The 27969-nt window shown below is 43.5% G+C and overlaps 1 protein-coding gene across 2 annotated transcripts in view; it reads right to left on the bottom strand.

The window, feature by feature from the left end:
- Positions 1–706: 706 nt before the first annotated feature.
- The window catches only part of LOC112258115 (gamma-aminobutyric acid receptor subunit gamma-2-like), a 70060-nt gene continuing 42797 nt past the window's right edge, over positions 707–27969 (bottom strand). The window contains exons 7-10 of one of the 2 annotated variants that reach the window (XM_042327060.1): positions 16790–16942; positions 11194–11399; positions 5709–5732; positions 707–3113 (exon numbers count right to left, since the gene is read on the bottom strand). In XM_042327060.1, coding sequence (XP_042182994.1) covers positions 2832–3113; positions 5709–5732; positions 11194–11399; positions 16790–16942 — 665 coding nt within the window. In that variant the 3' untranslated portion in view covers positions 707–2831. The remainder of the gene's footprint in view (positions 3114–5708; positions 5733–11193; positions 11400–16789; positions 16943–27969) is intronic. The other variant, XM_024432241.2, reaches the window with a different exon arrangement.

The following is a 27969-nucleotide window of genomic DNA, read 5'->3' as shown; positions in this document are numbered from 1 at the left end:
TTCCCCTCTAATCAAGGACTTATTTAGACCTGGGACACCAAGTGGGTGCTATTAATTATCAGGTAGATCAGAAAACCAGCAGGCTCCGGACCTCGTAGAATACACCTGCCCTACAATATCCCACACAGTCCAGCATAATGCAATGATAATAATGATACCAATGAAAGGGGATACATGAAGAAAATGAAACATATCATTGCCCCTTTCAAAAATTGAAGGGTTTGATAAGTGTTTGTTTCCTTTTGTGATCTACTATGTACACAATATCATGTGATTTACAATATGTACAGTAAAATGACTTATTCATTTCGATCAGGGTTTCCCAAACTTGGTCCCGGGTCCTCCCAGGGGGGCAAGTTTTGTTTTTTGCCCGAGCACTGCACAGCCGATTCATATAATCAAAGCTTGATGATGAGTTATTTAAATCAGCTGTGTAGTGCTAGGGCAGAAAACAAAACGTGCCCCCATGGGAGGCCCCAGGACCGTGTTTGGGAAACCCTGGTCTAGATTAAAGCACTGCTTTAACATCCTCTGGCTGCCTTTAGCTAAGGTACTCTTTTGGAACAGGTTGGCCATGATTTGGGTATACAAGTACCCCATAAGTTGCATTGTAAGCGTTCCATTAGCATATGATGTGAAGCACAAATAGTTTGAGTACTTATGTTGACATTCACAATGTGCCACACTATAAATGAGTGATGATGTATTGACACATTAATGATTTAATGATCCATTGTAAACACAGAAAAGCAAAACAAAAAAAACAAAAAAATTCCTGAACTTCTCCCAGATCTTTCAATACATTTTCAGCGTCAGATCATTGTAATTTCCACAGTGTTTCTCTTCAAAGAGAGTAAGGCTTATGCATCTGGTCTGGTCACAAGCAGATGCTTTCTTCTCCATGGAGCCGTCGTGTTCATCAATATTCCTCAAGTTAAATGGTTTGTTTTTGCCTTAAGTCCCTCTAAACCACCCATGGAGACAGATGGAATGGATCCTGTTTTAATGCAGTGACTAAGTAATGCAGTTCAGTCTTATGACAAATGGGAGTTTGTTTTCTGTCACTGAGAGTTTTGGCATGTTGATGGGTGTACGCATTCAGAACTACAGCCGCTTCCATTGTAGACACTCAACGTGCCAGCTGAATGAAGTAAAACACTGCTTGATGTGTTTGCATGAAATTCACTTCCACCAAGTGGTTGTGGGGGAGAGAAAGGGAGCAGAATATGTTTTGATGTAAGAAAATATGTTTTGATGTAAGAAAACCATACATTTGTTTTTGATGCCTATTTCTTATCTACACACTTCCCAAAGGAGCCAGCACAGCCATACTTGTGTGTCAATTGAAGATAGCCATCAATAGCAAAGTGTTTGAAAGGGAAGAGTTTCTCAGAGCAGTCTACAAGTTAATAAAAGTTGATATAACAACGTTTTCCCTGTAAGGTCTGGATTGATCCTCTTGTAATACATACTGGTAGAGATTAACGTTAATTTATAAGACAAAATCGGACTTTGTCTCATTTTCTACTTTTCCTAAGAAGTAAGACGAAATCCAGATGGATAATCAGCAGTGTTCTTTTTTTTGTATCCATAGCCAACAATAGAAGACCTTAAAGGGGCTATCCACAGTTTAAACAATAACAAACAGATACCCCACCTCTGTCTTTGTAAAAAGCTGAGGGATGGGCCTGAAGAAATGTAACCACTCTTAAATTTACAGACAGGGTTATTGATGCAAGGACTGACCATCCATGAAATCTAAATGATGGATTTAAACATATTTTGAGGCTAAACAGTGTTTGTTTACATTTACAATGTTCACAAACATTGGAGTAAAACGAGCTTATATGCTGGGTTGGGATGGGGTAGGACAGTTGAAGTAAGCTCATGAGGCCTTTATAACTTCAAGTATCAATGAGAATATCATTAATTTATATGTCGGTAAATGGATGTAACAACTGTGGATTGCCCCTTTAAAACATGTGTTGATTTTGGGCCTGAAAGGTGCATGCAATAAATTAAAACCACTACATAATAATAAAATATATACAGTGTCTGTACAGTTGACCATTGACCATAAACAGTATTTTCTAGCGCTCCTGACCACACATTCAAAAAATGCATGTTTAACTGTGTAAAAGTAAAGTTTCACAGTTAGATGAAAGAAACCTAGCTATCAAATTATCATTGAAAATCATACTTACTGTTCAACCTACATAGCTATTAAAGTGCTTGAGATTTAGCTTATTTTGTATTTTGGATGGATGGAATACAGCAATAAGTAAATGCATATTTTTAAAAGATGGGGAAAATAAGCTGATGTCAAATCTTCCGTCTGTCTTCTACGGCGCATGCGTGACTTGTTAATGCAAGAAATCGGGAACATGCCTTAATACTTTTTCAGTTTGAATGAAGTTTGTTTACCGTGAAAATGTTTACTGTGATCTAATATACTGACTAAGGGCAGATACAAAAAACAACAACATTGAAGCGGCCCTGACTGCGATTACCTTCTACGTAAACCAATTATCTGATCAAGGGGAATCTGGAAAATGTAGTCCTGCAGAATCACTACGGTGAACTTAGGTTCTTGCCTTACCCAAAGCACAGTCGTAGTCCCCACTATCGGACTCCAGATCCCTGCATGCCTAATGGTTTTGCTACAACTTTTGCTTCAACCATATAAAGAAATTATGAGAAATATGAATTAACAAACATAGAATAATCAAACAGAAACAAAAGGAAAAGGAAAACATTTCAGTGGGTCCCCTTCTGAAAAAATGGTCTAGTTGGAGCAGAACATATATTCTAAGTCTGGCTACACGCTGGATCTAGAGATAGAGATATGAGATCCAGTAAACCAGGTTAAAGAGACCGAAAGCGGTGGGGAAACCGATGCGAGCGTACGAGTCTATCTTGGCGACACGGATATGCAACCGCCCGTGCCGCCAGGCCCCGGAGCGGCAGTCCTCGAAACAGCAGAAGAAGCTGGTGCAGTCCTTGCCGTCTAGGCACTCGTAGCCATACTCCTCATCCCGCTCCTGCATGTGGGTGGCGTTGTTCATCTGGATGGCGGTGGCTGAGCGAGGGCGTATGTCCACCGTAGGTGTCTGCTTATAACAGAGAGAGCACAGTTAGCGACTGGAGTCTAAGAGGCAGCACAGGGGACCTAATTTAGTCTCTCTTTATGTTAGTATACAAAATGTAATTTGCACCTTCACTTGCCGATGGGATCTTTTTAAGCATGTCAGAAAATACATGTTTACATATCAGTGGCACCTGCATTTAATTAGAGTGGCTTAAAGATGACAATGGACTATTCCCATTGGAACACGTAATGCAAATTACACCTTAGGGTAAAGAAGTTTAGCTTCTGTCAGAAACATTGTGTAGTTTCGCTTTGTTTAGCAGAAAGATGATGCTAGTGCTGGGCAACCCATTATAAGCTCTGCTGTTGCACATCATGGGAAAACACGAGGAGTATCGTGGTTATCATTAGTCCCAAAGCTAAACCATAGTCCCTTTTCGCATTACGATTCACTCAAATTACATCAGTCCTGCACTATTTGAAGTGAATATTAGGAAGGCTTCATAAAGCAATTAAATAGGCTTCGTAAGCACTACATAAATGGGTCACAAATCATCTCTAACCGTATTTCATGCAAATGTGAACAAATATCTGTACGGTTACGTCACACACGTATGCCACATTATGAATCTTTATAGAGCATGACATTTGTTAATAGATTATTTGTGAAGCATCTATGTAGTGCTTATGAAGTCTATATGAAGGCTTTATGAAGACTTCATGAGATGCACTTCAAATAAAGCGGGACCAATTCTTGTTCTGTACGTGGATGCCCTTGTATGGATTTCAGAGGGAGGAAATGGGAATTTATTGTAAATCGCATGATAAGAAAGACTCCTGAGCAGGGACTCACTGTTCCTCCATCCTCCATTTCCTGTCCCTAAATGGGTTAAATCAACTTCCATTTAAGCCTGCTCACCACTTCAGGGCACAGCGTTTTATTTCGGATGATTCCTAAAATAGGTCAGTGACATCAGCGGGTCCTTTGCTCCATCAGTCAAAAGAGGCACAATTAGCATTCAAACAGGGCATTTTCATGGGCTTTTATCGCAAAACAACACGCCACCTTTAAAAAATAAAAAAAACCTCTCATGATCAACTTTAAGAATGAGCTTTCTCTGACTCAGTGTCATATTTTCTGTATGAGTCACTTAGAAATATAATGACGTAGTTACATGTATTGCCCCGCTTAAAATAAACTGAATGGAATCGCTACTAACTGAACGGAGACCAAAGCCTCTTTCAAAAGCCTTTTTGCTCTTCATGAGCCTTTACTGAAGCTATATTTACAATGTGATGCCGTGCCAGTACTATGTTTAGGTAATCATACTGCTTTCCGAATGTTTGGTCTTTATAAAAATGAATCATATGTGTGTCAAGTACCACTTCTCAAATGCCATAAGCATTGGGGTAAATTGTTTTTAAGGCGTGTGTCATCATAAAAGCTCAAAACACTGATTTGACTTTAACTCGCTCCCTGCAGCTCAAATCTGCCCAGCACTAGAACACAAGGGTTATTGTCGTCCCTTTGAAAACGATACATGGCTGGTTCCACAATATTGCTTGATTGATTGACAGCCGCCGGGGGATTTTGCAGCAGGGAGCAGCATCAGGTCATGTGACCCGGTTCCCAAAGTGGGGTTGCACGGGAGAAGGAAGGGTGTGGTAGGAGCTAGCTCAAGCAGTGTAACGAACACAGATACTGCAGCGTGGCCGGGGTTTGCAAAACAAAACAGTGGCATTGCAGCTTTAACCGGATGAAAGTAGACAACCTCTAGGGAGGAATGATTGAAGGAAACACAGGCCTCTGCTCTGGATCCGTACCACTTTAATCTAAGCTTAGTGTCAGCTGTAGTACATTTTTGTTGTTGATTGTTTGTCCATAGCTATAGAAAATGCCCTTCCTATAAATGGCTGGTTCAAATGTTGACTTACAGTATTCTCTGACTAATGGTATTTAAATTCAGTCAAATGACCCCATTAAGAAATGTTCTTTCATACCATAGATTAAGGGTGATTCAGGTTTTGAAAGCACACCATCTTCTTTACTTGAGTGTTAAATATAGCTCTTCAGTAGCACCCTCTGCACTGTGAGTGTATGAAGATTACTGGGGCTGAATCTACTCTGCTGCGTGTGTAGCCGTTAAGATGATCACTACTAATGAGGCCTAGCACAGTGTAGGGGTTGTCTACTTCAGTCTGTTAAGGCTCTGCTGACTCTAGAGGAAGCGTCAGGTTAAAAGCCCCACAAATACACGGGTAGGTTAAATGATAGCGGAGAAAAAGATGCCACCGGTTTACAGTCAAAATTGCACAGTGTGAGGCAGAAAGAAATGGGAAAAAAAGCCAGAATGAAACCATTGCGTGCCATCTTTTTACTAGCGACGTGTGTGGACTGGTTGAAAGAGCGTAATATTGTCACTACACAAGTACGTCTGGCTGCCTCCTCACTTTCCTGTGAGCACTTTGTGTGATGGTATTGCGGAAGAGATTCTGAGGTAAAGGTAAGGAAAGGGTATCTAAAACAGACAAGTAGCAGTGCAATGCGCTAGCTGGGGCCAGAAAGAGGCAAAATGCAGCAGACACATGCAGTCAATAGTTGAAACTGAAGGCAATATACCTTTGAGGAAAAGAGCCGGAGGAGCTTTTGTCCCAACAGGAAACAGAGAATATGTGGAATTAAAAGAGAACAACACAAAAAAGAACACATGTAATAAACAAAAACATAGAGAACATCAAAAGAACATCAAAAGTAGAAAGAGAACAGTATACTGTAGAGACACACACATACAGGAGGAGGAAGGTGCATGACAGGACACATCACACTGGAGACCAGGTTGATCTCCAGCCAAATCTACCTTTAGAGATGTGCTATATCCATGATAAAAACAAACTTGACATCAATGGTTTAGGGGTGATATTGATCCTAGTAAGGCTCAAAGCTGACCCGTTACACCAAAACAAGACAATGTCATTTTTTTTGTACAGTTAATGGCATTTGTATCTAAATAAAACACATTGAATATGGATTTGTAGTGCTTTATACTCTTTCTCCAGCTAACTTAAAATACCTTAGATTACCTAATCAGTTCCAGTGCGCATACATTTAGTAGATTGATTATAAATTACCTGTTGTTGTTCTCATGCATAATGCAGATATCTGAACAAATACCATCATAACATGAAATAGGACATTATTATGTTTTATTTTTCATAAAATGGTTAGAAATCAAATGTATTTGTCACATACACATGGTTAGCAGATGTTAATGCAAGAGTAGCGACCATGCAGTAATATAACCTAAAAATTTCACAACAACTACCTGATACACACAAGTGTAAAGGAATGAATACGAATATGTACATAAAAATATATAAATGAGTGATGGCAGAACGGCATAGGCAAGATGCAGTAGATGGTATAGAGTACAGTATATACATATGAGATGAGTAATGTAGGGTATGAGAACATTGTATAAAGTGGCTCGTGATACATTTAATTACATCAAGATGGCAAGATGCAGTAGATGGTATAGCGTACAGTATATACATATGAGATGAGTAATGTAGGGTATGTAAACATGATATAATATGAAGTGGCTAGTGATAAATTGATTACATCAATTTTTCCATTATTAAAGTGGCTGGAGTTGAGTCAGTATGTTGGCAGCAACCACTCAATGTTAGTGATGGCTGTTTAACAGTTTGATGGCCTTGAGATAGAAGCTGTTTTTCAGTCTCTCGTTCCCCACTTTGATGCACCTGTACTGACCTCGCCTTCTGGATGATAGCGGGTTGAACAGGCAGTGGCTCGGGTGGTTGTTGTCCTTGGCCTTCCCGTGACATTGGGTGCTGTAGGTGTCCTGGAGGGCAGGTAGTTTGCCCCCGGTGATGCGTTGTGCAGACCTCACTACCCTCTGGAGAGCATTCCGGTTATGGGTGGAGCAGCTGCCGTACCAGGCGGTGATACAGCCAGACAGGATGCTCTCGATTGTGCATCTGTAAAACTTTAAGTGTTTTTGGTGACGAGCCAAATTCCTTCAGCCTCCTGAGGTTGAAGAGGCATTGCTGCGCCGTCTTCACCACGCTGTCTGTGTGGGTGGACCATTTCAGTTTGTCCATGATGTGTACACTGAGGAACTTAAAACTCTCAACCCTCTTCACTAATGTCCCATCAATGAAGATAGGGGGCTGCTCCATCTGCTGTTTCCTGAAGTCCACGATCATGTCCTTTGTTTTGTTGACATTGAGTGTGAGGTTATTTTCCTGACACCACACTCCGAGGGCCCTCACCTCCTCCCTGTAGGCTGTCTCGTCGTTGTTGGTAATCAAGCCTACCACTGTACTGTCATCTGCAAACTTGATGATTGAGTTGGAGGCGTGCATGGCCATGCAGTTGTGGGTGAACAGGGAGTACAGGGCTGAGAAAGCACCCTTGTGGGGACCCAGTGTTGAGGATCAGCGGGGTGGAGATGTTGTTACTTACCCTCACAACCTGGGGGCGGCCAGGCAGGAAGTCCAGGACCCAGTTGCACAGGGCGGGGTCGAGACCCAGGGTCTCGAGCTTAATAACGAGTTTGGAGGGTACTATGGTGTTACATGCTGAGCTGTAATCGATGAACAGCATTCTTACATAGGTATTCCTCTTGTCCAGATGGGTTAGGGCAGTGTGCAGTGTGATGGCGATTGCGTCGTCTGTGCACCTATTGGGGCGGTAAGCAAATTGGAGTGGGTCTAGGGTGTCAGGTAGGGTGGAGGTGATATGGTCCTTGACTAGTCTCTCAAAGCACTTCATGATGGCGAAAGTGAGTGCTACAGGGCGGTAGTCATTTAGCTCAGTTACCTTAGCTTTCTTAGGAACTGGAACAATGGTGGCCCTCTTGAAACATGTGGGGACAGCAGATTGAATATGTTTGTAAACACACCAGCCAGCTGGTCTGCGCATGCTCTGAGGACGCGTCCTGGGATGCCGTCTCGGCCTGCAGCCGTGCGAAGGTTAACATTAAATGTTAAATGTAAATGTTTTACTCACGTTGGCTACAAGTGAAGGAGAGCTCGCAGGTTTTGGTAGCGGGCCGTGTCAGTGGCACTGTATTGTTCTCAAAGTGAGCAAAAAAGTTGTTTAGTCTGTCTGGGAGCAAGGCACCGTGATTCGCGACGGGGCTGGTTTTTCTTCTGTAGTCCGTGATTGATGGTAGAACCTGCCATATACAGTGCCTTGCGAAAGTATTCGGCCCCCTTGAACTTTGTGACCTATTGCCACATTTCAGGCTTCAAACATAAAGATATAAAACTGTATTTTTTTGTGAAGAATCAACAACAAGTGGGACACAATCATGAAGTGGAACGGCATTTATTGGATATTTCAAACTTTTTTAACAAATCAAAAACTGAAAAATTGGGCGTGCAAAATTATTCAGCCCCCTTAAGTTAATACTTTGTAGCGCCACCTTTTGCTGCGATTACAGCTGTAAGTTGCTTGGGGTATGTCTCTATCAGTTTTGCACATCGAGAGACTGAATTTTTTCCCATTCCTCCTTGCAAAACAGCTCAAGCTCAGTGAGGTTGGGTGGAGAGCATTTGTGAACAGCAGTTTTCAGTTCTTTCCACAGATTCTCGATTGGATTCAGGTCTGGACTTTGACTTGGCCATTCTAACACCTGGATATGTTTATTTTTGAACCATTCCATTGTAGATTTTGCTTTATGTTTTGGATCATTGTCTTGTTGGAAGACAAATCTCCGTCCCAGTCTCAGGTCTTTTGCAGACTCCATCAGGTTTTCTTCCAGAATGGTCCTGTATTTGGCTCCATCCATCTTCCCATCAATTTTAACCATCTTCCCTGTCCCTGCTGAAGAAAAGCAGGCCCAAACCATGATGCTGCCACCACCATGTTTGACAGTGGGGATGCTGTGTTCAGGGTGATGAGCTGTGTTGCTTTTACGCCAAACATAACGTTTTGCATTGTTGCCAAAAAGTTCAATTTAGTTTCATCTGACCAGAGCACCTTCTTCCACATGTTTGGTGTGTCTCCCAGGTGGCTTGTGGCAAACTTTAAACGACACTTTTTATGGATATCTTTAAGAAATGGCTTTCTTCTTGCCACTCTTCCATAAAGGCCAGATTTGTGCAATATACGACTGATTGTTGTCCTATGGACAGAGTCTCCCACCTCAGCTGTAGATCTCTGCAGTTCATCCAGAGTGATCATGGGCCTCTTGGCTGCATCTCTGATCAGTCTTCTCCTTGTATGAGCAGAAAGTTTAGAGGGACGGCCAGGTCTTGGTAGATTTGCCGTGGTCTGATACTCCTTCCATTTCAATATTATCGCTTGCACAGTGCTCCTTGGGATGTTTAAAGCTTGGGAAATCTTTTTATATCCAAATCCGGCTTTAAACTTCTTCACAACAGTATCTCGGACCTGCCTGGTGTGTTCCTTGTTCTTCATGATGCTCTCTGCGCTTTTAACGGACCTCTGAGACTATCACAGTGCAGGTGCATTTATACGGAGACTTGATTACACACAGGTGGATTGTATTTATCATCATTAGTCATTTAGGTCAACATTGGATCATTCAGAGATCCTCACTGAAGTTCTGGAGAGAGTTTGCTGCACGGAAAGTAAAGGGGCTGAATAATTTTGCACGCCCAATTTTTCAGTTTTTGATTTGTTAAAAAAGTTTGAAATATCCAATATATGTCGTTCCACTTCATGATTGTGTCCCACTTGTTGTTGATTCTTCACAAAAAAATACAGTTTTATATCTTTATGTTTGAAGCCTGAAATGTGGCAAAAGGTCGCAAAGTTTAAGGGGGCCGAATACTTTCACAAGGCACTGTACATCGCGGAAGTTAGAATAACAGTGGTCTAGGGTTTGGCCAGGCCTGGTAGCACAATCGATATGCTGATAGAATATGGGGAGCCTTGTTTTCAAATTAGCTTTGTTAAAATCCCCGGCTACAATAAATGCAGTCTCAGGATATGTGGTTTACAGTTACAGTCTCGGATGTCTCTCTGGAATGCTACCCTTGCTCGGATTTTGTCTACCTTGTTGTCAAGAGACTGGACATTGGCGAGTAGTATGCAGAGCCTGACCAGAAGACCGCTCCGTCTGCCCCTTCTACGGCGTCGTTGTTTTGGGTCGCCAGCTGGGATCCGATCCATTGTCCTGGGTGGTAGGCCAAACAGAGGATCCGCTTCGGGAAAGTCGTATTCCTGGTCGTACTTTTGGTGAGTTGACGTTGCTCTTATATCCAATAGTTCCTCCCGACTGTATGTAATAAAACCTAAGATTACCTGGGGTAACAATGTAACACATAAAAAACAAAATACTGCATAGTTTCCTAGGAACTCGAAGCGAGGCGGCCATCTCTGTCGGCGCCGGAAGTAGCACACATCACCCTCACTGAGTGACCCTTACACCCAAAGCCTATGAGAAATTAAAGGATGTTATTTCCTCGATTTCCTGTTTTATTCTTAACTATTCATGAAGATCAAAAGGAGCTCAGTCAAAGGCTTCTGCGACATATCTTGGCAGACCATGTGAAGAACCTCAGTGAGAACAACCTCGGTGAGAACATCCAGATCATTACTCATTCATCCTGCACACATTTATATCCAAAAGCAAATCTTAGTTACAAAGAAGCTGAAACAGCAGCATCCCACAGCCTGTTAAGTACCTTGCTAGCTAACTCAGGTGCTTTCACTTTAGCTACCATGATGTTGTGGGGATTTGAAGCCCATAAGAAAATGTCTGGTCATGTGACAAAGGTCTAAATTACAACTGCACAGCTGTGGTGTGGATTAAGTACAGGTTCAATCTATCCCGTGCCTCTCACGCAGACTGCATGGCACTCACAATGACTTCTCCCTTAAGGGAACCTAGTAGTAGTTGGCTATACATTACAGTAATACAGTGAGAGTGATTGGTCAAGCTTTCAGAGGCTGGAAATGAGGTTAGAACTCTGTGAAAACACTCTAAGCTCAAATGTTCAATTCTTTGAGGAGAAATGTATACATATAATATAAGTTCCCTGAGAGAAAATCTGACAATTTTGTATTTACCACTTGTGGGCCTACTTTGTTTTGGATATACAACACTCACCGGGTTTTTATTTTTCTTGTCCTTTTTTGTGCTTGGCTTCCTGTTGCTCACAAAGTAGTGCAGTGTTCCATACTCTATCAGAGCGGCGAAAACAAAGATGAAGCACACGGACACAAAGAGGTCCATGGCCGTCACGTAGGATACCTTAGGCAGCGACTTCCTGGCTATGGTACTCAGCGTAGTCATGGTCAGCACAGTGGTAATGCCTGTCAATGGACAAGAGGGTCAAGATGAGGGTAAAGAGAGGTTATAGCAGCAAAGGGTAACATATACCATTTGTGACCGATTTAAGAAGCTACAATTGAGCAGTTGGCGTACAGGCGTACAGTTGAAGTCGGAAGTTTAGATACACTTTGGTTGGAGTCAGTTTTTCAACCATCCACAAATTTCTTGTTAACAAACTGTAGTTTTGGCAAGTCGGTTAGGACATCTACTTTGTGCATGACACAAGTCATTCTTCCAACAATTGTTTACAGACAGATTATTTCACTTATATTTCAATGTATCACAATTACAGTGAGAATTAGTATTTACATACACTAAGTTGACTGTGCCTTTAAACAACTTGTAAAATTCCAGAAAATGATATCATGGCTTTAGAAGCTTCTGATTGCTAATTGACATCATTTGAGTCATTTGGAGGCGTACCTGTGGATGTATTGCTTGACATTATGGGAAAATCAAAAGAAATCATCCAAGACCTCAGAAAAAGAATTGTAGACCTCCACAAGTCTGGTTCATTCTTGTGAGCAATTTCCAAATGCCTGAAGGTACCACGTTCATCTGTACAAACAATAGTATGAAAGTATAAACACCATGAGACCACGCAGCTATCATACCGCTCAGGAAGGAGACGCATTCTATCTCCTAGAGATTAACATACTTTGGTGCAAAAGTGCAAATCAATCCGAGAACAACAACAAAGGACCTTGTGAAGATGCTGGAGGAAACAGGTACAAAAGTATCTATATCCACAGTTAAACAAGTCCTATATCGACATAACCTGAAAGGCTGCTCAGCAAGGAAGAAGCCACTGCACCAAAACCGCCATAAAAATGCCAGACTATGGTTTGCAACTGCACATGGGGACGAAGATTGTACTTTTTGGAGAAATGTCCTCTGGTCTGATGAAACAAAAATATAACTGTTTGGCCATAATGACCATCGTTATGCTTGGAGGAAAAAGGGGGAGGATTGCAAGCCGAAGAACACCATACCACTTGTGAAAGCACGGGGTGGCAGCATCATGTTGTGGGGGTGCTTTGGGGTGCAGGAGGGACTGGTGCACTTCACAAAACAGATGGCACCATGAGGGAGGAGAATTATGTGGATATATTGAAGTAATATCTCAAGACATCAGTCAGGAAGGTAAAGCTTGGTTGCAAATGGGTCTTCCAAATGTAAAATGACTCCAAGCAAAATGGCTTAAGGACAACAAAGTCAAGGTATTGGATTGGCCATCACAAAGCCCTGACCTCAATCCTATAGAAAATGTGTGGGCAGAACTGAAAAAGCATGTGCAAGCAAGGAAGCCTACAAACCTGACTCAGTTACACCAGCTCTGTCAGGAGGAATGGGCCAAAATTCACCCAATTTATTGTGGCAAGCTTGTAAAAGTCTACCCAAAATGTTTGACCCAAGTTAAACAATTTAAAGGCAATGCTACCAAATATTAATTGAGTGTATGTAAACTTCCGACCCACTGGGAATGTGATGAAAGAAATAAAAGCTGAAATAAATAATTCTCTCTAGTATTATTCTGACATTTTACATTCTTAAAATAAATCGGTGATCCTAACTGACCTAAGACAGGGAATTTTTACTAGGATTAAACATCAGGAATTGTGAAAAACTGAGTTTAAATGTATTTGGCTAAGGTGTATGTAAACTTCCGACTTCAACTGTGTCACACGTCACAATTTCACAGGAGAATAATTTTTTTTAAATGTTATTATTATCATTTTTTTTTAAGTATGCATTTTTTTTGGCAGAAATCAAATTGTTTTGGTCACATACACATTAGCAGATGTTATCGCGAGTGTAGCGAAATGCTTGTGCTTCTAGTTCCGACAGTGTAGCAATATCTAACATGTAATCTAACAATTCCACAACAACTACTTAATACACACAAATCTAAGTAAAGGAATGGAATATGAATATATACATATAAATATATAAATAGCAATGACCGAGCGGCATAGGCAAGATGCAATAGATGGTATAAAATACAGAGATGAGTAATGCAAGATATGTAAACAGTATTAAAGTGGCATTGTTGAAGTGACTAGTGATCCATTATTAAAGTGGCCAATGATTTCAAGTCTGTACATAGGCAGCAGCCTCTCTTGTGTTTGTGATGGCTGTTTAACAGTTTGAATGCCTTGAGATAGAGAAATGCCTTCTTAAACATGTGAACTCCCATGTGCCTTATTAACAAACGTGTATGCCATTTGTAAATACGAATACAATTGTTAAATTACAAGCCTAGTTGGTTTAGCCACGGAAAAAGTCAGTAACCTTCCCGCCAGCCATTATTGAATGAGATAACGGGGGGCTTGACATGCCGAGTGATAGGTTTGGATTAGTCTGCCATGCAGCTCGCGTCTGTCTAACATGAACTGCTTAGTATGTGTAGATAATCCTTGCTACCACTGCTTTTTTTAAAGATATAATGTTAGCCATGGTGGTGTTGCTACTACTCTCAACAAAATTACTGTACTTAATTTAGCAGGCACTATCGTCAAAGATGGGGAAAAGGAGAAATTTGTGATAGACTACTTTTCGCACACGGTCAGTGTAAACTGGAGTGACTTGACACAAAGGGCCAAACAAGCTGTAGCTAGCTACAATTTAAACAGAAAAGACACAGGACGTCTTATTTAAAGTGGTTCCAGTCTGCCATAAAGTTTTCAGATATTATAAATTCATAATTTTGTCAGGCAGTCGTTTTTTTTGCAAGTTAAATCGTACTGTTCGCTAGCTTAAAAAAATGCTTGCTGTCTCGCAAGCTAATGTTATGCTTATAATCTGAGTAGTAATTGTATTAGTATCTCAGAAAACCATTTACATTGCTAGTTATAGCTTAATGTTAGCTAACTAACATTGAACCTACTTGATTAGCTTTAGCTACCTGCAGAATCATCCTACAGCATTTCATGCATGGTGGCTAGCTATGACATTCAGTTTGTACTGTAGCTATGGGGTTGGGATTATGGTTTATGCTAAATAATGAAGTTAGCTAGCTAGCTGTGACCAACCACCTAATCGAGGTGGTCGGTCACATTTTTAGTGATGTTGGTCACATTTTTAGGGATGTTGGTCACATTTTTAGGGATGTTGGATTTGGGGATTTTGTGCAGTGGAGGCATTAAACAATGTAGGAGATGTAGAAGAATAACATGAAAAGTTGTGAGAGAGTATGCCTTTGTTTATTGAGGATTTATCTACTACTCAATGGTCTCAGAGATGTGAGAAAAAAAGATACAAAAACTCTAAATAAACTTTCTGTACAAAAATGTATTCTCATAGGAGATTATTAGAATGGAAGAATCTCAGACTGGTTGAACAAAATAAAATATGCATGATATACAGTGGGGATGGTTGAACAATTTTAGCACTCTGTAAATGAATAGAGCTTGCTATTTTATCCTTATGGGTTTAAAATGCATTACATACTTCATTCCAGCAGGTTATACCAAAGTGCTTTATCTGGACACATAATCCATATCATACTTATACCCCAAATAAAAAGGAACCCAATGAAACAATATAATTTAGTATAGTGATCAGAAAAAAATATTCTGGAAAGGGTTAGAGTACTGGATTACACAAAACTAAAGGATTATGAAATGCACTGTCTGTTTAATTGCAACCAATTGACACAGTATGACGTGTAGTCTCCCATAACGGATGGCATAGGGACCAGCTGTTTTGGTTCGCTTGATCCACAACATATCCATGCTTTCGAATTCAGCCAATATGTTCATACCATGCCTTACCACCAGACATCTGGTGCATGTAAGAGACATGATGATGTTGAGGGAGATACTTCATCGGGGGAAACCCTTTAACGAAGCACACAGATAGCACAGATATGTGTTTATCGTGTACATCTTCCAACATCCCTGCCTCAAACACACACTCCAGCTCTTCAACAAGTCACTCTAATATATCATGAGGGCATTAGGCTAATCTGGTTGTTATTTATCTATTTTTTATTCAAAACGAGTGACATCATCATGCCTCAAGATTAATGTTGTAATATCCATAGGGGTGCCTGGAGTGATTGTGATATTTGGTTGGATGGCACTGAAGGATTAAGAATTATGTCACAGCCATTAATCCTTCCAGCTAGCTAACCAACATTTACCTCCCTGTTATCTTTGGGAAGGAAATTAAGCTATTTGACTCCATTTACATTTTGGCAGGCAACTCAATTTGTCATGATATTAGTCAAATGTTATGAAGATTATTTAAAAAAATATATATATATATATAAGATATAGACACTGGCAGTACATTTAATAATAAATCAACCTCTCACAGTAGTAGAGTATAACATTGTTTCTAAAAGTCAAAAAGCTCTTCTATGATAAGAAGTGGATGTCCGTGTGTCACGCCCTGGCCTTAGTTATCTTTGTTTTCTTTATTATTTTAGTTAGGTCAGGGTGTGACATGGGGGATTTATGTGTTTTGGCTGGTTTATGGGGTTTTGTATGTTTATGGTGTGTTCCCTAGTCTAGGTGTTTATGGACGTCTATGGTTGCCTAGATTGGTTCTCAATTAGAGGCAGGTGTTTATCGTTGTCTCTGATTGGGAACCATATTTAGGCAGCCATGTTCTTTGGATATTTTGTGGGTGATTGTCTTCTGTCTTTGTGTCATTGCACCAGATAGGACTGTTTTGGTTTTTACATTTGTTATTTTGTAGTGTTCACGTTTATTGTCCTTATTAAATATGTTGAACACCTACCACGCTGCATTTTGGTCAGAAGAAAACCGTTACACCGTGAACTGGATTGATTTACATTCAGCAATACTTTCAAAGATCCTGGTGTGAGTGCTTGTGGTCAGGGTCGAGAGGCTTGGAGGTGCACAAGCAGCTGACTAAGGAATATGTAACTAAAAGACGACGTTCTCTGAAGATGGCCACCCTTTCAGAGACAGGGGCAGGTTCAATAGCTCACACATTCTCCTCACACATCCCCCCCCCTTTTGCTTTAAGCAAAGTTTGGCCCCTGCATTTTTACGTAGAGGCTGCATCTCCCCTGAGCCTTGCATAAAACATATGCGTTCGGCTGGGCTCATAGAATCAAGATGGACTAGTTACTGAAGCAGCTTCCCTCTCTGGGCGCTGAAGGTCGGTCTGGACCACAACAAGTCCTATTTTATGAGAGACCGAGATTAATTAGGGACCACACTGCTAATGAACTCTACTGATAAAGGTGCAAAAACCTATGTTTGTGTTGGGGCTAGGTTGGCTGATTGTGAATCTGATGAGATTAAATACAAGAGAGATGCAGAATTATCACTCTTTTATTCTCTCTGTTTATTTATCATGAATTCGATTGATGAGATTTGTATTGCTTTGTTGTTACCTAAGGATGTTCTAGCAGGTACAGCATCCTTGTTGATCCAAAAAGAGACCCAGGAGAGGACAACGATGAGGGTGCAGGGGATATAGGTCTGAATGGTGAAGTAACCCATCCTCCTGCTCAGGTCGAAGAAGACTGTCAGAACAACGTAGTCTCCTAAAGACGAGAGACGACAAGAGAGAAAGCGAACATTGAATCACCATATGGAAATTACACTGAACTAAAATATAAACGCAACAAGTGTTGGTCCCATGTTTCAAGAACTGAAATATAACGTCCCAGACATTTTCCATACACACAAAAAGCTTCTTTCTCTCAAATGGTATGCACAAATGTGTTTTCATCCCTATTGGAGAGCATTTGTCCTTTGCCAATGTGTATGGGGGAGGGGGGGTGTATGTGCTGCTGAGGAGTATTTATGTCTGTAATAAAGCCGGGCTCCCCATTGGGTGGGCCTGGCTGCCAAGTGGTTGGGCCTATGCCTTCCCAGGCCCACCCATGGCTGCACCTCTACCCAGTCATGTGAAATTCATAGATTAGGGCCTAATGAATTATTTTCAATTGACTGATTTCCCTATATGAACTGTAGCTCAGTGAAGTCTTAGAAATTGTTACATTTGCATGTATTCTTTTGTTCAGTAAACATAATATGCAGGAAGGCAATGCAGTCAATACAACTTGAATTACCATAGGGAAATACTTAAATGCCATACAGTCAACACATAAACAGTAGACAGGAGTAGGTAAATATGTGGGATTTTAGTATTGCGTATACTGGAAATCCGATTTGCACATAACATCACAACATCCATCCTGAAGACTACATCTCCCCTTATCACAGGGTATCTCTGCCTCCTACACCTTCCGGGATCTGCTCTATTCTGTCTGCTATATGGAGTTACAAAGTTCGTGAGAGTGCCAAGCAGCTCACCCTGTGTCACGCCCTGGTCAAAGTATTTTGTGTTTATCTTTATGTATTTGGTCAGGCCAGGGTGTGGCATGGGGTTTTTGTATTGTGGTGTGTTTGTCTTGGGGTTTTGGTGGTGGTATTGGGATTGTAGCTTAGTGGGTTGTCTAGCAAGGTCTATGGCTGTCTGGAGTGGTTCTCAATCAGAGGCAGGTGCTTATCGTTGTCTCTGATTGGGAACCATATTTAGGCAGCCATATTCTTTGAGTTTGTCGTGGGTGATTGTCCTTAGTGTCTTACTTGTACTCTCTGTTAGTTTGCACTAGATAGGCTGTTTTCGGTTTTCATTACGTTTATTGTTTTGTAGTGTTTAGTCGTGTTTAGTGTTTAGTCGTGTTTACGTTTTGTTTAATAAATATGGATCGCAATCGACACGCTGCAGTTTGGTCCGACTCTCCTTCATCACCACTAGAAAACCGTTACAGAATCACCCACCACCAACGGACCAAGCAGCGTGTTAACAGGCAGGAACCACAGGAGAGGCAACAGAGGCAGCAGCAGCAGGAGCAGCAGCAGCTGCAGTGGGAGAGGCTGCACCACCTGGAGAAATGGACATGGGAGGAAGAACTGGACGGTAAAGGACCCTGGGCTCAGCCTGGAGAATATCGCCGCCCCAAGGAAGAACTGGAGGCGGCGAAAGCTGAGAGGCGCAGATATGAGGAGGCAGCACGGCGTAGCGGATGGAAGCCTGAGAATCAGCCCCAAAAATTTCTTGGGGGGCTCAGGGAGAGTGTGGCAGAGTCAGGAGTCAGACCTGAGCCAACTCTCCCTGTTTATCGTGAGGAGCCAAGGAGGAGACCAGAACCAGAGACTGTGAAGGAGTTAATGGGGAAATTGGAGGAGAGAGAAATGAGGGAGTTGCTGTGTTGGTGCTTTTTGCATGGAATTCGCCCGACGGAACGTGTTGGGGATTTGATGGCACCTGGGTTAGCGCTCCATACTCGTCCTGAGGTGCGTGTTAGTCGGCTGGTGAAGTTGGTGCCAGCCTCACGCACCAGGCCTCCTGTGCACATCCCTAGCCTTGCACATCCTGTGCCAACACTGCTCTCAAGATCTCCAGTACGCCTTCACGGTCTAGCCCATCCTGTGCCACCTCCACACTCCAGTCCTCCGGTAGCAGCTCCCCGCTCCAGGCTTCCTGTGCGTGTCCTCGATCCAGTACCACCAGTTCCAGCACCATGCACCAGGCCTTCAGTGTGCCTCGCCTGTTCAGCGCAGCCAGCGCTTTTCTCCTCTCCTGCGCTGCTGGAGTCTCCCGCCTGTTTAGCGCAGCCAGAGCCTTTCTCCTCTACAGCGCTGCCGGATCCTCCCGCCTGTTCAGCGCAGCCAGAGCTGCCAGCCTGCATGGAGCAGCCAGAGCTGTCAGTCCGCATAGAGCAGCCAGAGCTGTCAGTCTGCATGGAGCAGCCAGAGCTGTCAGTCTGCATGGAGCAGCCAGATATGTCAGTCTGCATGGAGCAGCCAGAGATGTCAGTCTGCATGGAGCAGCCAGAGATGTCAGTCTGCATGGAGCAGCCAGAGCTGTCAGTCTGCATGGAGCAGCCAGAGCTGCCAGTCTGCATGAAGCAGCCAGTCTGCATGGAGCAGCCAGAGCTGTCAGTCTGCATGGAGCAGCCAGAGCTGCCAGTCTGCATGGAGCAGCCAGAGCTGCCAGTCTGCATGAAGCAGCCAGAGCTGTCAGTCTGCATGGAGCAGCCAGAGCTGCCAGTCTGCATGGAGCTGCCAGTCTGCAAGGAGCAGCCAGAGCTGTCAGTCTACATGAAGCAGCCCGAGCTGCCAGTCTGCATGAAGCAGCCAGTCTACATGGAGCAGCCAGAGCTGTCAGTCTGCATGGAACAGTCAGAGCTGCCAGTCTGCATGAAGCAGCCAGAGCTGTCAGTCTGCATGGAACAGTCAGAGCTGTCAGTCTACATGAAGCAGCCCAAGCTGCCAGTCTGTATGAAGCAGTCAGTCTACATGGAGCAGCCAGAGCTGTCAGTCCGCATGGAGCAGCCAGAGCTTTCAGTCTACATGAAGCAGCCCGAGCTGCCAGTCTGCATGAAGCAGCCAGTCTACATGGAGCAGCCAGAGATGTCAGTCTGCATGAAGCAGCCAGAGCTGTCAGTCTGCATAGAGCAGCCAGTCTGCATGGAGCTGCCAGTCTGCATGGAGCTGCCAGTCTGCATGGAGCTGTCAGTCTGCAAGGAGCTGTCAGTCTGCACGGAGCTGTCAGTCTGCACGGAGCTGTCAGTCTGTAAGGAGCTGCCAGTCTGCAAGGAGCTGCCAGTCAGCACGGAGCCGCCAGAGCGGTCAGTCTGTAAGAAGCCGCCAGAGCTGTCAGCCTATATGGAGCAGCTAGTGCCGCCAGTCTGCCCAGCGCCGCCAGTGCCCCCAGTCTGCCCAGCACCGCCAGTCTGCCCAGCGCCGCCAGTCTGCCCAGCGCCGCCAGTCTGCCCAGCGCCGCCAGTCTGCCCAGCGCCGCCAGATCTGCCAGTCAGCCAGACTCTTCCAGATCTGCCAGTCAGCCAGACTCTTCCAGATCTGCCAGTCAGCCAGACTCTTCCAGATCTGCCAGTCAGCCAGACTCTTCCAGATCTGCCAGTCAACCAGACTCTTCCAGATCTGCCAGTCAACCAGACTCTTCCAGATCTGCCAGTCAACCAGACTCTTCCAGATCTGCCAGTCAACCAGACTCTTCCAGATCTGCCAGTCAACCAGACTCTTCCAGATCTGCCAGTCAGCCAGGATCTGCCAGTCAGCCAGGATCTGCCAGTCAGCCAGGATCTGCTGAAACCACCAGCCAGCCAGGAGCTGGTAGATCTATCTACCTGCCTGAGCTTCCTCTCACTCCTGAGCTTCCTCTCACTCCTGAGCTTCCTCTCACTCCTGAGCTTCCTCTCACTCCTGAGCTTCCTCTCACTCCTGAGCTTCCTCTCACTCCTGAGCTTTCTCTCACTCCCGAGCTTCCCCTCAGTCCCGAGCTGCCTCGGTCCCGAGCTGTCCTTCAGTCCCGATCTGCTCCTCAGTCCAGTGGGGTTCTGGGTGGGGACTACTAGGCCATGGTCGGCGGCGAGGGTGGACTATCCAGGGACGAAGGGAGAGGGGACTAAGACATTAAAGGAGTGGGGTCCACGTCCCGCGCCGGAGCCGCCACCATGGACAGACGCCCACCCGGACCCTCCCTATTGTTTTGAGGTGCGTTCGGGAGTCCGCACCTTAGGGGGGTTCTGTCACGCCCTGGTCAAAGTATTTTGTGTTTATCTTTATGTATTTGGTCAGGCCAGGGTGTGGCATGGGGTTTTTGTATTGTGGTGTGTTTGTCTTGGGGTTTTGGTGGTGGTATTGGGATTGTAGCTTAGTGGGTTGTCTAGCAAGGTCTATGGCTGTCTGGAGTGGTTCTCAATCAGAGGCAGGTGCTTATCGTTGTCTCTGATTGGGAACCATATTTAGGCAGCCATATTCTTTGAGTTTGTCGTGGGTGATTGTCCTTAGTGTCTTACTTGTACTCTCTGTTAGTTTGCACTAGATAGGCTGTTTTCGGTTTTCATTACGTTTATTGTTTTGTAGTGTTTAGTCGTGTTTACGTTTTGTTTAATAAATATGGATCGCAATCGACACGCTGCAGTTTGGTCCGACTCTCCTTCATCACCACTAGAAAACCGTTACACCCTGCATGTGTAGGTTTACAAAGAGCTCACCGTATGTTGTACACTAATTGATTAACATCACGATGTAAGCTGTGTCAGAAACCCTCCTGTCCCCTACTATAGTTTTGTGCTCGTAAGCCTGTGAGGCATCGAGCATACTCTCCTAGCCCCTTTTCTGCTCGGCGAGTGGGGCAGCGCTGCTTCTCGAATGGAATGAGAACAGCTGGCTTTATTAATAAAGCACCAAGCAATTTGGCAACCTGGTAATTTATCTCACAAGTTTAAAAAAAAAGAAACACACGTTGTCTGCCATTTCTGCAAAACACCAACATCTGTGTGTGCACACAGCAGGACTTTGTGATCAATCCCAGGTTACACCTTTCCTCACCTCCACACTGATGGCATCATTAGATAGCCGAGTACAGCGGTAGAGAGGGAGAAAGAGCACCATTACCGCTCATATCTCCATGCTATTTTCTGCCGACGAGGCAGTTGGCAGGAGGAGAGAGACATGAAGGATGATCTGAGGGGTCTGTGGTCCACTATTTGTTTTTTATTAACATTACATAAGTTAAGGCCTGGAAGTTGCACAGAGAGCCCCTGGCAGCTGAGAAACTGCCAGTTAATACATTTATTGAGCTTGGTCAGCAGTGGCCTAGCCACATTGCATTACCCTCCACTATTTATAATGATGGGCTTCGCCAACGGACTCAAATACTACCTTAGTGCAAGACACCCCCGCTGCACAACAGTACAGAACATCTCTGGCAGTGTTTCCTACAGTCATTACAGAGAACAGTGCTCTCCTGATAGAGACTTGAGGTGAGGATATCGACAACCTCCTCCATTAGGGATCAAGGCGAATGTATCAGTAGCAATTCAAAAATGCCTTCCTGTTGTCATGAAACACTCAGCTTTCTTGTTTATCACCTTGTTAATTTGTGTAGCTCAGAACTCCATTATCTCTCACCACGGCAAACATTATTATTCCTTCAATGGACAACACAAGAGTGGAGCTAGCAAATGAATGAGAGGTAAAATGGAGATACGATAGCTAGATATACAGTTGAAGCCGGAAGTTTACATACACTTAGGTTGGAGTCATTAAAACCTGTTTTCAAACACTCCACAGATTTCTTGTTAAGAAACTATACTTTTGGCAAGTCGGTTAGGACATCTACTTTGTGCATGACACAAATAATTTTTCCAACAATTTACGGACTGATTATTTCACTTCTAATTCACTGTATCACAAATCCAGTGGGTCAGAAGTTTACATACACTAAGATGACTGTGCCTTTAAACAGCTTGGAAAATTCCAGAAAACTATGTCATGGCATTAGAAGCTTCTGATCATTTGAGTCAATTGGAGGAGTACCTGTGGATGTGTTTCAAGGATACCTTCAAACTCAGTGCCTCTTTGCTTGACATCATGGGAAAATCTAAATAAATCAGCCAAGACCTCCGAAAAAGAATTGTAGACTTCTACAAGTCTGGTTCATCCTTGGGAGCAATTTCCAAATTCCTGAAGGTACCAGATTCATCTGTACAAACAATAGTACGAAAGTATAAACACCATGGGACCACGCAGCTATCATACCGCTCAGGAAGGAGATGCGTTCTGTCTCCTAGAGATGAAGGTACTTTGGTGCGAAAAGTGCAAATTAATCCCAGAACAAAATCAAAATACCTTGTGAAGATGCTGGAGGAAACAGGTACAAAAGTATCTATATCCACAGTAAAACGAGTCCTGTATCGACATAACCTGAAAGGCCGCTCAGCAAGGAAGAAGCCACTGCACAAAAACCGCCATAAAAAAGCCAGACTACGGTTTGCAACTGCACATGGGGACAAAGATTGTGCATTTTTGAGAAATGTCCTCTGGTCTGATGAAACAAAAATATAACTGTTTGGCCATAATGACCATCGTTATGTTTGAAGGAAAAGGGGGAGGCTTGCAAGCCGAAGAACGCCATCCCAACCGTGAAGCACGGGGTGGCAGCATAATTTTGTTGGGGTGCTTTGCTGCAGGAGGGACTAGTGCAAAAGATAGATGACATCATGAGAGGGGAAAATTATGTGGATATATTGAAGCAACATCTCAAGACATCAATCAGGAAGTTAAAGCTTGGTTGCAAATGGCTCTTCCAAATGGACAATGACCCCAAGCAAACTTCCAAAGCTGTGGCAAAATGGCTTAAGGACAACAAAGTCAAGGTATTGGAGTGGCCGTCACAAAGCCCTGACCTCAATCCTATAGAGAATTTGTGGGCAGAACTGAAAAAGCGTGTACGAGCAAGGAGGCCTACAAACCTGACTCAGTTACACCAGCTCTGTCAGGAGGAATGGGCCAAAATCTACCCAATTTATTGTCGGAGGCTTGTGGACAGCTACCCAAAACGTTTGACCCAAGTTAAACAATACTACCAAATATTAATTGAGTGTATGTAAACTTCTGACCCACTGGGAATGTGATGAAAGAAATTAAAGCTGAAATAAATAATTCTCTCTACTATTATTCTGAAATGTCACATTAGAAAAGTGGTGATCCTAACTGACCTAAGACAGGGAATTTTTACTAGGATTAAATGTCAGGAATTGTGAAAAACTGAGTTTAAATGTATTTGGCAAAGGTGTATGTAAACGTCCAACTTTAACTGTATCTGGTTAATCCCATTTATGCATTGCAGGAGTGCAGTAGACATTGTGATGAACAAAGTACATAGGGTGTAACGTTTGATTCACACACCACTGATCAACACAACCCAATCATGTTTTGATGGGGCTGCGCACGGCACGGCAGCAGTGACACATCACACATTATCATGGCCCACGGCTCACCATTCCTGGCTCTCCTCTTTTCTTTTTTCTGTGTCTCAGTAAAAGCCCTAAAAATAGCCCTCCCAAATTATTTAGTGAAATGTAATATTGTGTCCTTGGCATGTGCTGCATAGGTCTCCCTCTCTCTCTCTCCCTCCACAGAATCTACAAAGCTTCTGTGAGGGAAGTTGCCGGCTCATCCCAATGCATTTCTCAGTGCACTCCAGGACATCAAAGGGCCCTGTCTGCTTCTCCCTAATGACAGCCTAGCGTGTGCACACGAATGTCCGCACACACACACACGCACACACACATACACACACACACACACACACACCTCAAAGCTCCTCTCTTTCTGTCAGAAGATCTGATCTGTCAGCCCACAAGATAATGGAACAAATGGCGTAGGTGTAGAAATGCCTGTCCTCCTTTAATCTTCACACCGTGGGAATGCATGAAGCAACGCTTCCTTCTCACAGGCAGGCAACTCTTCTGGTGGGATTATACCTAATATATTTATAATATTTCTTTTACTTCTCTGTGACGCATGAAAATGCAAGGCCCTTATCCAGGAACATTAAAGATGGTTGGAAATCGGCTCAATGGTTTTGGTTGGGTGATGCCAATGAAGATGAAGCCTCTTCCATGTGCAGGTTGAGATACCGTAGATCTTGGATTCATTTAGCCTATGTGGGTTAAAATATTTCTCCCTCGTCTAGTGGTTAGCCTAACTGGTGGGCTATTGGTTGGAGATTTTCTGTTTTGTTCTATTCAAATAGACCTCTTGCTCTTCTATAAAACAGAAACATTTTGAAAAAATTATAATGCTGTGAAAAATCCACCATATTGCCTAAACAATGACTCAAAATTGAACTCATTGTTTATATTGAGATATTGCTTTCTGTGTTTGTATTAGTATAGCTGCACATTTTCCTGATGCAGGCAATTTAGTAAGAAACCTCACAGATGTAATCGTCTTCTCCTGTAAAGATTTATGGAATGCAATAATGTTTTGGCAAGGAAGATCATTCAGAGCACACTGTTAAAACCTCTGGGACTGCTAGATAGAATTAAACACACAACACAGGCCTCGCTCTGCTCGTACTCCTACCATCCCAGATCCCACTGCAACAAGATTACTGTGGTAAAAAAGAACTTAAATTTCCTATTGTAGATGGAAAGAAATATTGTCTTCGGATGGGCGGAGGAAATGCTGAAACATCAGTCCCTGGAATGTTGCTGGCTGTATATTGCCGGGGCGACTGCTTTCAGGAGATGGGATATGGTAATCCCAGCTTGGGTTGCTGACTAGTAGAAAAGCTGCTGCCACAGGAGAATCTCTCTCACCCCCTATAAATTGGCAAGATGGAGACAGGCAGGCTTGGACCTGCGGCACATGTTGGCCGTCCCACGGTCAGAGGCATCTGGTGACAGGATGGCATGATGTCTTGCTAGGGCCTCAGCCTCGCTGTCAAGGGTCGGCTATGAGAGGAGACGGTATGCATAACCACAGAGCACAGTCTATGAGAAAGGATGGTAAGCATGACTGTGGGCTCAGCCACACTATAAGAGGGGATGTTGAGCAGCACAATACACTGGGGAGTGGAGACACAGCCGTTACAGTGTCTGTCTAGGGTCTTTATTAATGCCTATGTGCGGAGGATTATACAGCATGTCTTAGTCAGGGAATAGTGTGCCCGCTGTTCAAAGAGATTACCACCATGGTCTCAGGTCCAGGATCGGACTACCACATCTGGGGTTTACGTAACCACCCAGATCAGAATTTTAACTCCCAGTCCAGTCAGTCCCCACTCCCCATATCTAATACATTTATTTCCTTATCTTCCTCCGCTTGCTACCCATTTGAACTGGTTTAGGGGAGACTTATCCCCTTCACAGAACAATCAGACCGCTGATGAGCAAACTCTAATCCCAGATGTGCTAGGAAAAATAAGATAATCTGCAATTCAAAAAGACAAGATCTAATTAGGGAAGGCAAGCCATTGCGGTGGTTGGCGGTAGACCTGGCGCTTCGCCAGTAAAGAGATGCACCCTTATAGCTTAGAGGTATGCAGCACACAGTGCAATTAGGGCAGGCTTTCCAAACCCAAAACAGAAGGCATGGGGTCTGTTCAATCAGACTCATACTGTACTGCACATGCTGTCATTTTCTAGTTGTCATAGCAATATTTTCTCTACACACGGATCCATCCTCACAAAGTAATACATTTAGAGGGGTTTTTCGAGGAGCTCCTACAAGCTGAGAATATTTCACATTTCATTTGGACATGGGAAAGGTGCAAAATAGCTTACACGACAGCTCAGCTGTAGTCGTGGAATTATATCGCAGAGATTCACGTTGAATGTACCTGGTACCACTATCTTAGAGAAAGGTCATCCTCTCATTGCCTGCAGTCTAAGTGATCTGACATCTAATGTATAGTCTCGGACATGTGACGAAGAGATGACATACTATATCTCAGTACTACGGAGCACACTTTCTTTTGTAGTAAACTATTTTAAAAAATGATGTCATAAACAAATCAGCGAGCCACAAGTTATAGTGAGACCAGCAAGTCACCTCTCGCCTCATAATTTCCTTGTTTATTAGCTTGGAGAGCCATGAGGGCTAGAGTGAGTAGGGAGCCATAGGCTCCTGTGTCGTGTCCATAGGGGGCACTAAGGCACGTGACCCCCTCAGATTTTCCAAAGATTTTCTATGGGGTTGAGATCTGGAGACTGGCTAGGCCACTCCAGAACCTTGAAATGCTTCTTACGAAGCCACTCCTTCGTTGCCCGGGCGGTGTGTTTGGGATCATTGTTATGCTGAAAGACCCAGCCACGTTTCATCTTCAATGCCCTTGCTGATGGAAGGAGGTTTTCACTCAAAATCTCACGATACATGGCCCCATTCATTCTTTCCTTTACACGGATCAGTCGTCCTCGTCCCTTTTCAGAAAAACAGCCCCAAATCATGATGTTTCCACCCCCATGCTTCACAGTAGGTATGGTGTTCTTTGGATGCAACTCAGCATTATTTGTCCTCAAAACACGACGAGTTGAGTTTTTACCAAAAAGTTATATTTTGGTTCCATCTGACCATATGACATTCTCCCAATCTTCTTCTGGATCATCCAAATGCTCTCTAGCAAACTTCAGACAGGCCTGGACATGTACTGGCTTCAGCAGGGGGACACATCTGACACTGCAGGATTTGAGTCCCTGGTGGCGTAGTGTGTTACTGATGGTAGGCTTTGTTACTTTGGTTCCAGCTCTCTGCAGGTCATTCACTAGGTCCCCCCGTGTGGTTCTGGGATTTTTGCTCACCGTTCTTGTGATCATTTTGACTCCACGGGGTGAGATCTTGCGTGGAGCCCCAGATCGAGGGAGATTATCAGTGGTCTTGTATGTCTTCCATTTCCTAATAATTGCTCCCACAGTTGATTTCTTCAAACCAAGCTGCTTACCTATTGCAGATTAAGTCTTCCCAGCCTGGTGCAGGTCTACAATTTTGTTTCTGGTGTCCTTTGACAGCTCTTTGGTCTTGGCCATAGTGGAGTTTGGAGTGTGACTGTTTGAGGTTGTGGACAGGTGTATTTTATACTGATAACAAGTTCAAACAGGTGCCATTAATACAGGTAACGTGTGGAGGACAGAGGAGCCTCTTAAAGAAGAAGTTACAGGTCTGTGAGAGCCAGAAATCTTGCTTGTTTGTAGGTGACCAAATACTTGTTTTCCACCCTAATTTGCAAATAAATTCATTAAAATGT

This window comes from Oncorhynchus tshawytscha, linkage group LG09 (assembly GCF_018296145.1).
Source record: "Oncorhynchus tshawytscha isolate Ot180627B linkage group LG09, Otsh_v2.0, whole genome shotgun sequence".
Lineage (NCBI taxonomy): Eukaryota > Metazoa > Chordata > Actinopteri > Salmoniformes > Salmonidae > Oncorhynchus > Oncorhynchus tshawytscha.
Note: the sequence above shows the minus strand (reverse complement) of the source record. Positions and strands in the feature narration are given on the sequence as shown.